This window comes from Carcharodon carcharias, chromosome 23, assembly GCF_017639515.1.
Source record: "Carcharodon carcharias isolate sCarCar2 chromosome 23, sCarCar2.pri, whole genome shotgun sequence".
Classification (NCBI taxonomy): domain Eukaryota; kingdom Metazoa; phylum Chordata; class Chondrichthyes; order Lamniformes; family Lamnidae; genus Carcharodon; species Carcharodon carcharias.
The window spans coordinates 15189076-15202816 of record NC_054489.1 but is presented as its reverse complement, the minus strand read 5'-3'; the positions used below and the strand labels follow the sequence as shown (position 1 = coordinate 15202816).

The 13741-nt window shown below is 39.9% G+C and overlaps 1 protein-coding gene across 3 annotated transcripts in view; it reads left to right on the top strand.

Annotated features, from left to right (window-relative positions):
• Positions 1-8726, top strand: part of dnajc7 (DnaJ (Hsp40) homolog, subfamily C, member 7) — a 43096-nt gene extending 34370 nt beyond the window's left edge. For all 3 annotated transcript variants that reach the window (XM_041173798.1, XM_041173797.1, XM_041173799.1), the window contains 5 exons: positions 826-899; positions 1754-1900; positions 6555-6707; positions 7532-7594; positions 8453-8726. In XM_041173798.1, coding sequence (XP_041029732.1) covers positions 826-899; positions 1754-1900; positions 6555-6707; positions 7532-7594; positions 8453-8490 — 475 coding nt within the window. In that variant the 3' untranslated portion in view covers positions 8491-8726. The remainder of the gene's footprint in view (positions 1-825; positions 900-1753; positions 1901-6554; positions 6708-7531; positions 7595-8452) is intronic.
• Positions 8727-13741: the final 5015 nt, after the last annotated feature.

Below are 13741 nucleotides of genomic sequence, written 5' to 3'. Positions count from 1 at the left end.
TGAGTACAAAGACAAAGTAATCATTTAGTACCTCAGCCATGTCCTTTACTTCCCAAAAAAAAATCATTTTTGGTCTCTAATCATGAACTGAACTATATTGTACAGAAGCAACCCTGTAGCACTATGATCTAGTTTGTATCTTACTATTTTTTAAGCTTCATGGGAATTGACTCCTTTTGTGCAAATGCATATTTAACTTGAAAAGCACACTGTTTCTCCTAGCCTTGTTTGTAATCGTTTTAGTATGTAGAACATTTTCTGTGAGAGGCAGTGCTAATTGCTTACCAAACTGTAGCTCGCACTGACAGAAGAAGGAAAGAACTTGTTTTATAAAGTACCTTGCCATGTCCTCGGGATGTTATGAAATGCTTTGCATCCAATTACAGTGCAATCATCATTACAATGTAAGTAAATAAGGCAGCTAATTTTTCGCACACCTAGTCCCGTAAAACAGCAAATGAATGTTGGCCTGTACACCTACCCCACTCTTCCAATTTTGCTGTGGGCTCTTTTACATCCACCTGATCTCATTGAAAGACATCAACTTTAATATTGCATCATTTCCTTGATACTGCAGTGAGATGCTAGCTTAAATTAAATGTTCAGGTCCTGAAATGGGCCTTGAACCCAGGACCCCCACCCCCGATTAAAGAGTCAAAAGTACTACCGACCATGCGAGGTCACATTAGAGTAGCTGAAATTGGCTGATTACGTGAAAGTGAAAATTGAACTAGTCTGGAACCTCCTTTCTAAACACTGGGAATCTGAGAGTATCCCGTTACCTATGATAAATTTGTACATTTTATGAATTTTTATATTCTTTAGTTATATGGATACAGAACAATATGAAGAGGCTGTAAGAGATTATGAGAAGATTTACCAGACAGAAAAAACAAAAGGTAAAATTAGATCTTCCAGTGGATGTTTCTGTAAAGGCCTCGACATAAAGCTTCAAAATGAAGCAAAATGTCTCAAGATATTTATTCAGCAAAGCAAGCAGAATGCATTTGATCTATTTGTTGAAGTTATTCACTAGTTACAACTAATAGGCTGTATTGTTTTGATTGTATACAAAATGAATGAAGTGTGCATGGTATGGTGTGATAGCCAGTCAGTTGTAGAGTGTTTTATGATGCAGGCAACTTTGAAGACTGCTTTTGGTGGTACTGGGTATGCTGCTGCACTTGCCCAGTGAATTTTGATTGTAGTTAGAGTAGTGAGATTTACCTAACTGCATGCAAGATGACATGTGTCTCTTCCTCATATCATTTGTGAGGAGCGACAGAACCTACCCTGTTTCTCTTACCAAAGTATGTTTTCTCAGTTAAATTATCAGCACTGCCCAAATTAATTTATTGGAGCGGTTGAGAATAGAACTTGGTGTTCCCTAAAGTATAAATCAGCAGATGGTTGACAGCGAAGTCGCAGATAGTGTATTCATGAATGGGCCCTGAATGCAGGAGCTTTGATGGGCTGAATTGCCTTCTCTTGCTGTGAGTTTTATATTTTTATAAAATTCCACATCCAACCTTTAAGGACAGCAGATGTTTCTCTGGTTTGGGCTGTTCAAATGTCTTCTGAATGACCTGTAAACGGCTACATAAAAAATAAATCTAAACAATTGAGGCTGTGAAATGAGAAGACAAATAATGTGTTTGAGTTTATTTAAATTTAAGCATGCCTAGTTAGCACTCCTTCCCTTGGTGGAGCACAACCCATGACGTTTAGGATTTTGATGTTTTCTCTTGTTAAGAGCACAAGCAGCTTCTTAAGAATGCACAACTGGAGCTGAAAAAGAGCAAACGAAAAGATTACTACAAAATTCTTGGGGTTGACAAAAGTGCTTCGGAAGATGAAATTAAGAAAGCCTACAGGAAGCGGGCGTTGATGCATCATCCAGGTATGACAGGTTTCCCTTTGTTATGTGATACAAGAGCCTGCTGGCTCGTAACACTTCCCAAAGCTGAGCCCGAGCCCCAGTGCCGTTGAATTAATTTTGCTGTACCTGAGAAGAATATTCTGCCTCAGAATTTGCATTTAAGTAGAAAATAAGAAGCGAGTTCAGCTACGCTTATTTATAATTTCGAGACACTTTTAACACTCTTTGTGCGATTGTGCCTTTTGGACTTGCCTTGTTCTGCCCATACATTTATACTCTTTAAAAGGAAAGCCAGTGTGCTTTATTGGGAGTTGAAAAGGTGAAGGCTTTTTTCCCCCTCCATACCTGCTGAAATGAAAGGGCTTGATGGGGTGAATGACCCATAAATTTTTATAAAATTCTATTGCAAAACTGTTACACACTGCAAAATTTTCTGTAGCTTTATGCTGTTCAAATTTTGTTATCCCCAGAGTTAGCCATATATTCTTGTTTGCAAATGTCAATGTTAATAACTTCTCAACACACTAACATAGGATAGGATACATCCTGATGTGCAAACCAGTTAACTCATCCAGAAAAAATCTACAATCCTCTATCAATGAGTCACAGTATCTTCCCAGTGCTGAAGGAGGCCATTCGGCCCCCATTGAGCCTGCACTGGCTCTCTGAAAGAGCATTCCACCTAGTCCCACTCCCCTGCCTCATCCCCATAACCTTGCACATTCTCTCTCTTCAGGTAGCGATCAGAATCAGGCGCTTTTCTGGGGTGAAAACCAGTCAGCCTATTGTCCATCCCTGTGTTTGCTTTACAACTAACTTTATCTATTTTAATGCTATTTCCCTGCCCTTCCCCTACATTACATACTTCCTTTTCAAATTTCTAGCCACTTCCATTTGATGATATAGTTGTTGCTTCAATAATCAATTGTGATAAAATTCAATAAGGTTCTGATAACCCTCATGTGAAAGCATTTCCTCCTCTTAGTTCCCCCTTCTCTCTCCGTAATCTGAGTTTAGAACCCTTATTGCTGAGTTGCCAACCGGTAGAAACAACCTTTCACTATTTTCCTGTCCTGAACCTTTTGCTACATTGAAAACTTAATTAGCCATTTAACCTTCTCTGTTCTCATTGAGAGAACACCCAGGTGTTTGAGCCCTACTTCAGAGTTTTAGTCCCTTATTCCTGGCACCATTTTTTTTGTACCTTTCCTTGGCTCTAATATATTTTCAATAATGGAGATCTCAGAACAGCACACAATACTACCCAGATATGCTTTAACTGATCTCATCTGCGAATATGAGTTGAGATGAGAGTGACTGCCCTTGACATCAAAACAGCATTTTACCGAGTGTGGCATCAAGGAGCCCTAGCAAAACTGGAGCCAATAGGAACCAGGGGGGGAACTCTGTTAGTTGGAGTCACACCCAGCACAAAGGAAGATGGCTGTGGTTGTTGGAGGTCATTCATCTCAGTTCCAGGGCATCACTGCAGGAGCTCCTCGGGGTTGTAACATTTGTGCCACACAAGTGCCAGACAATGACCATCTCCAACAAGAGAGAATCTAATCATGGTCCCTTGATAACCAATGGCATTACCAATGCTGAATCCCTCACTATCAACATCCTGGGAGTTACCATTGACCAAAAACTGAACTAGAACAGCCATGTAAATACTGTAGCTACAAGAGCAAGTCAAAGGCTGGGAATCCTGTGGCGAGAAACTCGCCTCCTGACTCCCCAAAGCCCGTCCAAGGCACAAGTCAGGAGTGTGATGGAATACTCGCCACTTGCCTGAATGAGTGCAGCTCCCACAACACTCGAAGCTTGACACCATCCAGGACAAAGCTTGATTGGCACCCACCCACAAACAATCACCCCCTCCACCACTGACACACAGTGACAGCAATGTGTACCATCTACAAGATGCACTGCAGGAACTCACTAAACCTCCTTAGACAGCACCTTCCAAACCCACAACCTCTACCATCTAGGAGGATAAGGGCAGCAGACACATGAGAACACCACCACCTGGAAGTTACCCTCCAAGCCACACCAACCTGACTTAGAAATATACCACCGTTCCTTAATTGTCGCTGGGTCAAAATTGTGGACCTCTCTCCCGAACAGCACAGTGGGTGTACCCTACACCACATGGACTGCAGCGGTTCAAGAAGGCAGCTCACCACCACCTTCTGAAGGACAATTAGGGATGGGCAATAAATGCTGGCCTAGCCAGTGACACCCACATACCATGAATGAATTTTTAAAATGTAACGCCAAATCTCTCACCTTTTTGTGATCTTTTCTATCTACACTTTATTTAGCAACAAAAACCTCTGCAAGTCAATAGAAGCCCTACTGTACAGAGCAGTTGCACTGCAGTGAGACCTGGACTGTATCAGCATCACAGAGCACTAGAGAAATTTTATCAGCAATGCCTCCGCCACATCTTCGAGATTCAATGGGAGGAGTGCCAAATAAATGCTATTGACCTTGAAGCCAGCTCCCCAAGCATTCAAGCAAAACTCCTACAAAATGAACTTTAATAGACTGAACACTGTGTCCGGGAAAACATCTCCCCTGCCAGATCCTGTTTTCTCAACTCTCAAAAGGCCAATGCTCCAGGGGAGGACTAAGAAAAATGCTTCAAAGAGGCTCTGAAACTCCCCTTCAAGCGGGGCAACATTGACGTTAATGACCGGCAGGAGCTTGTTACCAGTCATTGAAAATGGTGACAATCTGTCCATCGAGCTCCATGATACTTTGAATCGCAACTTCTTAATGATGAGGCAAGAGTGTTGGCAGAGAAAGGAAAGAAAAGGAAGTAAAACCTGCCACTTGATCATGGGACGTGCTGCCCCATGTACCCAAAGGTCTGTGGGTCAAGCATCAGCCTGTTTAGTCACATGAAGATCCATGGCAGAAACTCATGGCCCTGAGTGGGTGCCATCCTCGCATTGAGGCAGAGATGATGGCATATCTATGTCCATGTTTAAAGAGCCATGTTTCTGTATCCCTAGATTCCACTCTTCTTGTGCTCTAAGCATCGTATCAGTTAGGTTATACTTCATTTTACTACATATTTTTCCAAAATATGTAACTTCACATTTCTCTGCAATGAACTGCATCAGCCACTTATTGGCCCACTCTGCTGACTTGTATGCGTCTCCTGCATTCTATCCAGCAAATTGCCGTGGCACCTAATTTGGTGTTATCTGCAGACTTCAGCATTATTCCTCCGCGCTTAGATGCAAATTATTTAATTTAGTGGAAAGCAAAGAGCTCTTCGATGACAGCTGTCCTATTTTGAAAGAATAGCAGCCATGCTGCTGTGGGACATATTTTCTGGCCAGATTGTTTTCTAGTTTGCCTGTCGGAGGAGTTAACTCTGGAGTGGGCTGCCACCTAGTGTAATATTTGTAAAATTTCCAGGTACATTCAGAATGGAATAGATTCAACAAACAGCAGGAGGAGATATGTTTCAATTACAAGGGAGAGGAACTGTTTTAAAAAAAAATTGTACAACTAATGGCCAAAAATATAGCAACGAATGCAGCAGTAAATCTGCTTACTCAATAGGTTGTTTTGAAGCTGCTAATCTAGAATTTCCCACCCTTAGGCGAATTAATCTGTTCAACGCCAATTTTTGCCACGAGCCTTTTATCATGCTGAATTTACAAAAGTGCCTATGCAGAACCTGTGGATTCCTTTGTTTATTCAAATTCTACTCAGTGAATGTACAAACAGTGGAATTTTACTTTGCATGAAAACTGCATTGCTCCTCATTTGCATATCATGTAGGACCAGTCAAGCTGAATTGTTAGCTAGCAAATAGATCCACCCTTCCCATTCTGCGACCTAACTCAACCCAAGTCGACGCAGTAAGAAACCTGGATGTATCAATGCATTTTTCCTGCCAGTACCGTGGAATCAGAACAGCCATAGCTTCATAAATTATATATCGAAATGTACATTCCCACAAAGTATATTTGTGAATGTACACCTAAGTGTCCTGTGACATGCGTGTTTATTATTTATTCTTTCATGGGATATGGGCGTTGCTGGCTAGGCCAGCATTTATTGCCCATCCCTAATTGTCCTTGTGAAGGTGGTGGTGAGCTGCCTTCTTGAACCATTGCAGTCATGTGGTGTGGGCACACCCACAGTGCTGTTAGGGAGAGTGTTCCAGAATTTTGACCCAGTGACAGTGAAGGAACGGCGATATATTTCCACGTCAGGATGGTGAGTGGCTTGGAGGGGAACTTGCAGGTGGTGGTGTTCCCATCTATCTGCTGCCCTTGTCTTTCTAAGTGGTAGCGGTTGTGGGTTTAAAAGGCGCTGTAAAAGGGACGTTGGTGAGTTGTTGCATTGCATTTTGTAGATGATACACATTGCTGCCACTGTGTGTCAGTGGTGGAGGGAGTGAATGTTTAAGGTGCCAATTAAGCGGCTGCTTTGTCTGGATGGTGTCGAGCTTGGTGAGTGTTGTGGGAGCTGCACTAATCCAGGCAAGTGGAGAGTATTCCATCACACTTGTGCCTTGTAGATGGTGGACAGACTTTGGGGAGGCAGGAGGTGAGTTACTCACAAAGGTTACATATTTGAGAATTCAAACTTAAAATTGCAAAGAGAAACACACTTCACTACTAACTGGCCTCTCTACCTCTGTCCACAGATCGACATAGTAGTGCCAGTCCAGAGGTACAGAAAGAAGAAGAAAAGAAATTTAAAGAAGTGGGGGAAGCCTTTAGTATCCTGTCAGATCCAAAAAAGAAAGCACGTTATGATAGTGGTCAGGATTTGGATGACGACGGCATGAACTCTGGTGGTAAGTGCTCTTCTCTGCAAAACTGTCTGCTGGCGTTCACCACTTTAACCTGCAACATTTCCATACAGCTTTGAACGTACAATCCTGCACAGGTTGTCAGTCTGCAAATTTCTAATTCAGAGTAAGGTAATTCCGAATCACTTGTAAGCTAATGACTTTTAGAGAAAAGGCATTGTCCGGGATTTTTCAATAGAGGCTATTTGAACATGTAGTACTATTTGCAGCTTGGCTACAACTATATCTAGATTGTAAAGGCTGCTGCATAACAGCTTCTTGCATTCACTCGATTGCCAGTCCTCAGGCTTACTGTCACTGCAAAAGCTATGGTTACAGTAAAGTGTTTTGCTTGGTTTTCAAGTGCGGCCTAATAGGTGAGAAGAAAATATTTGGTTATTTGAACCCAGGGTATATTTGCAGTGACTTCAGATGAATATGTGGGACCATATTGGAGTAGTGTGCAATTTTCCCCAATGGACTTGTGATAAACATACTGTGGTGCTGAGCCAGAAGCATCTTACCTGTGCTGTTAGGGCCATTTCAGCTGAAAATTCAGCTTGTGCTGTTGCCCCAGATTATCTGGGTGACTCTTGCTGGAAATCTTTGTGTATGTGGGCTCAAAGGTGCCAGATTTGCTTCCGATGGTCCTTGTACTCGCATGTGAGCTGCCTGAATGCCCTCAGAACCTGAATCAGGAACCCAGTTCACATTTCAGTTCAGGACAAAACCAGAAAAAGAAAAAAACATGCAGAATAGGTTAGTTCTGTTAACAGTCTACAGTTTGAGATTGTTTTATTAACGTTAATATGTATATTCTTTTGTTACAGATTTTGATGCTAATAATATTTTCAAGGCATTTTTCGGTAGCCCAGGTGGCTTCAGTTTCGAGGGTGAGTTTGAAGCACTTGGCACATTTGATAGGTACAGGATGCATAATTGTGAGCTTCTAATTTAAAAGAAAGTCATGTTGTAAGAGTTTCCTCGCCTCAACCAATCATTCAGTGGGAAGAGGCAAGGCTTCCAATGCTCTGAGCTGGAAAATGTTCCTGTGTGGAATTAGGAATTAGGGATTGGGTTGCTGACGTCCAGCATCAATAAATAGCTTGACAACATTTACTCTGCCAGCTCACATGCAAAATTTAACTGAGTTGCCCCCTGGAACATGGAGTCAGCATTTTCAGAAAGATGAGGAGCAGTTATTTTTAGATAGATGAAGGTGGCCATTTGGCCTTTTTGGTTTCATTCTCCCAGTGTACCGACCCTATTGCCTTCCCAGTGGAGGCGGACAGGGCTTTGGTCCAGTGCCTCAGATAAGGATGGACAAGTTCCACCTATGATGGGGCAGCCATCGGTGGTCCTGGTGCCGGAGTTACCACAGCCAGCCACTAAAAGTAGCTCACCTTGGTATAGTGCCTAATCTGCACAAACAGCCTTCCAATAATATTAAACTTATTCACACCAGTTGCGACTTAATTACTAGAGATCGGATGTGCAATCCACTGTAGTGAGGAGAAATTCACTTCAGATAAATTGACCTACCTGTAACCAAGTGGAAGTTGCTGTTTACATTGAGTAGACTTGTAGCTGTTTAATATTGGATGTTGATGTTGGATATTGATGTTGGATATTGATGTTGGATATTGATGTTGGATATTGATATTGATATTTGATATTGATATTTGATATTGATAATTGATATGGATATTGTAATGTTGGATGTTAATAGATTTTTCTCTTTCTCTTTTCAGCTTCTGGTCCTGGGAATTTTTTCTTCCAATTTGGCTAATGCACAACCTTTTGTTCAATGTCACTGGGTGTAACTCGAGCAAAAATAAATAAATACCCCCTGTTTCCCTGTGTTTAATCTATTTAGAGGAAAAACTTTCATGTTTCAGTTGAATACTTCTTGTATTCATGTAATTCTATGTTTTTGTTGAAAAAGAAGCCGTCATCACAGAATGTGAAGCTGACCTTATTAATGCTTTGTTTTTATATTAATTACAAATAAAAAGGATTACCTCATTTTGAAGTATGCAGTCCCTCACGCTAATGATCTTCAGTTATGTAAATAAAGGCCATTGAGCTTTTACGTAGGTGAGAGTATTTCCTTCCAACACAGGAAAATCCACTTTTCATTCAAACAAATCTAGAACTCGTACTTGAAGCAGTGGATTTTTCTGTGCTTCTCTTCAGCAGAATGACCAATTTTTAAATGACTGCTGGAGTGGCTCACTTTGTCAGCCTCTCTGCATAGTCCACTTTTCACGTTCTTCCTGGTTATCAACCTTGCTGGTGAAAGGAACGTTTGCTACTGAGTTACAGGTGCTAGTTTTAAGTTGCTGCTGATAGGGATGGGGAAAAGAGAGGAAAGTGATTTGTTTAAAGGCATGTTTAATTGCAGCTTAGCTTTAGAGCTGGACTGGCAGGAACCTTGCCATCGTTATAAAATCATCAATCTAGGAATTTTCTGAACTAATACAATGGCATTTCATAAAGATCGTCTGAACAAATCACCTCAAGTTCTGGAAACCTTGAAGTGCTCCACTGACACTTTAAGGAAGTCATCTGTATTTATAACCTAACTATTCTACCTGCATGTGCTCAGTGTATGTCAACACATAGTGAACTACAAGTGCAACAGTAAAGTTACCATGAAAGGAAACATGAAACCCCTCATAGCTGAACACGAGTTACAGCTCTCCTCAAATTATGTTCATTTGCCCAAATCAAATCACATTTTTGATGTGATATCGTTGCCAAGACCTTCAGGTCTTCTCATCCAAGGGTGCTCTGGAATCTCTGTCATGCTCACACCATTAGCAGTTTGGGTGAGTTGTTTCTGGGATGCTAACTCACTTAGGTCACGGAGATAGGATTTTGATGATATCTGCAAAATGTTTTGAGCCGAAGCACCACTTGGTAAACAAGCACCCCATATTAAAGAGTCTCAGCTGCATCGTAGCAGGCGGGTTCTTAAGTATCAAGCGGACTTTGGGAGGCACTATATGTGAGGCAAGTCGCCACAGACTATGCAGATTCTAATTTGCTGCTTACAAAGTGGCCAGGGCCTTGAGCATGTAGCAGAGTATCTGAGGCAAAGAGGGTTAATGAAAATGGGATTAGGAGAGGACAATAAATTTAAAATTGTACATTTGTATTTATAGGCCCATTGTATCTTTTGTGTGTATGTGTTTTTATGCAATTAATTGAGATGTTTTCTGAATTTTTTTTTTGGTGATGTGGAAATAGGAAGGAGGGAAATCTGCTTCAGAGTAAACACTCCACCTCCATGAATATTGCTAGGTTGATTTGTTTTTAAGAATTGAAGTAATGTCTGGGTCTTGAGGAAAAAAAAAAAAGTATTCAAACTAAGCCCTTTATCATTTTTAAATGAACACTTCTGTAAATGTACAATAATTTGCAAAACACAAGCATCTTGCATTAAAACCCTGATCATTTGGACTACAGTGTGCAAATTGGAAAGGACGGCTGTACATCAAGTCTCCCCATCAGCCTGTAACTCATGTCCATGAAGCATCAAGCCAACAAATCTCTCATCTCTTTAGCGCTGTCCGCTGGGCATTCACTTCTCCAGATTCACCTGCATCACGTTTATTTAAAAATAAATCAGGTTCTCATTTAGCTCATTTTAACGGAGTTCTGTGACATTTTATCCAATTTACTGTTATGGTCTTAACTCCGTAAAGTGCTGACTTCTGTGGGGATAAGCCTTTTGTATAATTCATAAACTTAGACTTAGTACGTTACTAAATTGCAAGTCTCTTCCCATTCAAAATTGTTTTTTTTACTTGCAAATGACACTTTTTTTTGTAAATAACAATTACTCTCGACTTGTTTTGGTGTTGAGCTGCTTGCCTTCATTCAGTTTAAATTTGCAAGTGGCAGTGTGCCATTTGGATTGTCTGTATGCATTAAAAACCCATTTAAAGCTGATAAAACATATTACAAGATTGTGAATTTCTTGCAGCATTCTGCACGAAAGACAGCCAGACATTACAGTGAAACCTTTCATTTATGATTGGCCAGTACACTTGTGCAAAGTTTTACAAACTTTTGTCATTGGGGAAACAAACTGGTAAGTGACCTGGACCTACTAAGATACAGCTCACTTTTTTTTTTAAAAAAAATGAGCCTGATTGAACATTTTAAAAGCCATTTCTGAATATACAATGACATTAAAGGAATATTTTTTAATATGTACACTTAAGATATTGAATATATTCTTCCCAGCCCCAGAAAGCAGGTTGACTTGGTCTCCTATCCTTGCATTTTTGTGGCTTATCCCATTTTTTTTAAAGCCCACACCTCGCTTCATAAAGATGTTTCTCATGTTAATTTTTTGGGCAGAGAGGTAGTTGCATTATATATTTTGACCTACCACATCACAGAAATGTAGTTAAAGCAACATTGGGAGTGGAAAGGGTGCAATAAATAGGCAGAAAAGATTGGACAGATTTATCCCCTGTTGTGTCATTAATGCATATCTTTGAATTTAAAAAAAAATACAGGAGTAATGTTGACATTACTTAATTGGCATTTGTAGCCTTTTTTTGTTAATGATGCAGACTATTTTTGAATACTCTTAAAGATATTCCAGAGTGAAATACTTCAAACTTCGGCCGAGCGAGGCTCAACTAAGGGTGTCAATCTGTAAAAGAGGAAGCCTTTTCTTCACATAGAATTATTAGTTTGTGGAAAAAGTTCAAAAGAAAATGGCCTGAGAGAAAATGTTAATGAATCTTTGAGTTGCATCAGTTGCAGTTGATTTTTTTAATATATATTTAAGAACCCTTGAAATAGAAGAGTTTAGTGCAACATCATACGGTTATTTATCCACTGAGCTATCAGGACTTCATGCCTAAATAGATATACAAGGGAAAGTGAGGAATTCAAAAGCTCTTGGTCTGACATTATGAATCTTTATATTAAGAAAGTAAGGTATTTAATAAAACTGACAATGATCATTTTTTAAAAAGTTTGAAACTCTGCTATATATTTCCCACCTGTCCACTAAAATTTTTTCTGTAAGGGTTGAAAAAAAATTGAAGAGCTCTGCCCATTCCTTCACAGGTATTTCTTAGTACATTCCCTCCCTATCCCCGTCAAGTAGTGTAAGCTGCAATTCATGCAAAGATATTTCCACAGGTTTTGGTGTCAATTTGATGCTTCATCCAAGCAGTCATTCGTCCAGAATAACAAGTGTCTGATGACTGTTCAGGCTGTGACAGCCATGCTCCATCTTTCTCGCCTGATGTTCACTTGCGTGCACCCCCAACAGGGACCACTGGATGATGTCTCTCGTTCCTGGCCATTTATGTACCAGCCATTTGTGTATCTTCCATTTTCCTGGGAAGCTGAAGCCAGTGTTAGTGTCTTAATTGCCGCTCTACTGAGAGCAGTTAACTCAATAAAAATGAAAAGATCACATCTAGGACTTTGGTCCATCTGGTTCGGTTCAACAGTCTAAAAGATTGAGGAAATTTAAAGGATCTGACTTCAGTTTCATACCAAGAATCCAAAGCTAAATTAAGTAATATCTAAAGGTTTGATCTGTTTTGCCCACCTTCCTTCAGTGAATGGGGTACTTTAGTTAAATATTCCAATTAACTGAGCATAACACACATGAGTTGGAGATCTAAGCTTTATGTATATGTTCACTTAAGCAACTGGTGGATGAGTGTAAAGGAAACATGGGTATTAGATGATAAGTGCTGAAAATTTGAAATGAAGGGAAAATACATGAGATAGGTATACCTATGGTGGAAGTGCTTCAGAATTGTTCAGATAAATAATCTATACCCAAAATATTAACCAAGCTTGTCAAACATATGTTGTTGATGTTTGTGCAAAATGTTTGTGCTGTCTGACTTTGAAAATCATTTGCAATTATTGTTTTACTATAAGGCCAAACATTGTCAGGGCGGGGGGGGGGGGGGGGGGGGGCGGTGCTAGGGTGCGGTGATGAGGGAAAAAGAGGCATTAATATTCTGGATAATGCTTAGTTTACAAACTGAAGTTGAATTGCTGTTGGCTATTATGACAATTTTTAGTTTTGTGCCTGTTTTCACGCTGAAAATTGCCAAATACAGACTGTCAGACTGCTGTTTTTTTTAAAACCAGACCCCTTTTATAAAATGAAAATCAACACCGGGTTATTAGCATTAATGCGTTAGTTCTGTAGAATTTTTTTCTTCACATTTTATGTTGAACTTTTGGGGAACTGGCCTAGAGAAGTTATCAAGAGCCAACTTCTTCATTAAATTGTTAAAGGGCCAGGTCAGTGACACTTATACAGTACAGTTAATTTCAGTTTCCTATATTGTGGCTCCATACCTCCTCCTAATGATGACTTCCCACACTATTATCACTGCTGGAATATAGGTATCCAAACATATATAATATTTAAAAACTTAATTCTAATTCCAAGTAGTTATTTTCCACTTAAGGTGTCCTCATGAACCTCATGAAGGGTTTTAAATGTTTCCTATTTTGTGTAATGTATTTCTCTAGTAAGCCTTGTGATGTACATTAAGCTGCACATACTTTGTTCTGATTGTATGATTTCTCACTGTTTTACTGCTGTACAATATGTACACTCTGTACAGTATTCATGTACAAAGTGAATGTTAAATAAAAATAAACAGGATTGCTCTGTTAATAGATGATTTCAATACATCAGAATTTTTTTTTTTGCATGCCTGCTTTGCAGTTATTGGCTCAGGCAATTGTGTAGCCCTCAAAGGGCTTCACTGTCCAATGTGGTAATCTTAACAGCAAGTGGTGTCTGACATTTACAGTAGCCATATACTAAGCTTGATCCTGTTCCCATCTGCTGCTATTATTCATACTTATGCACACAAGTAGTAACTGAGCAGGCAACAGCAAAATGAATAAAGAAATCACAGACTTGCTAAATGAGTACTCTTAAATAATGGGTCTTAAGTTAGACAAGTTTTCAGAACCTGATGGTTTCTACAACATAGTATAAACTATAGTTAAAGCATACCAATGAAACA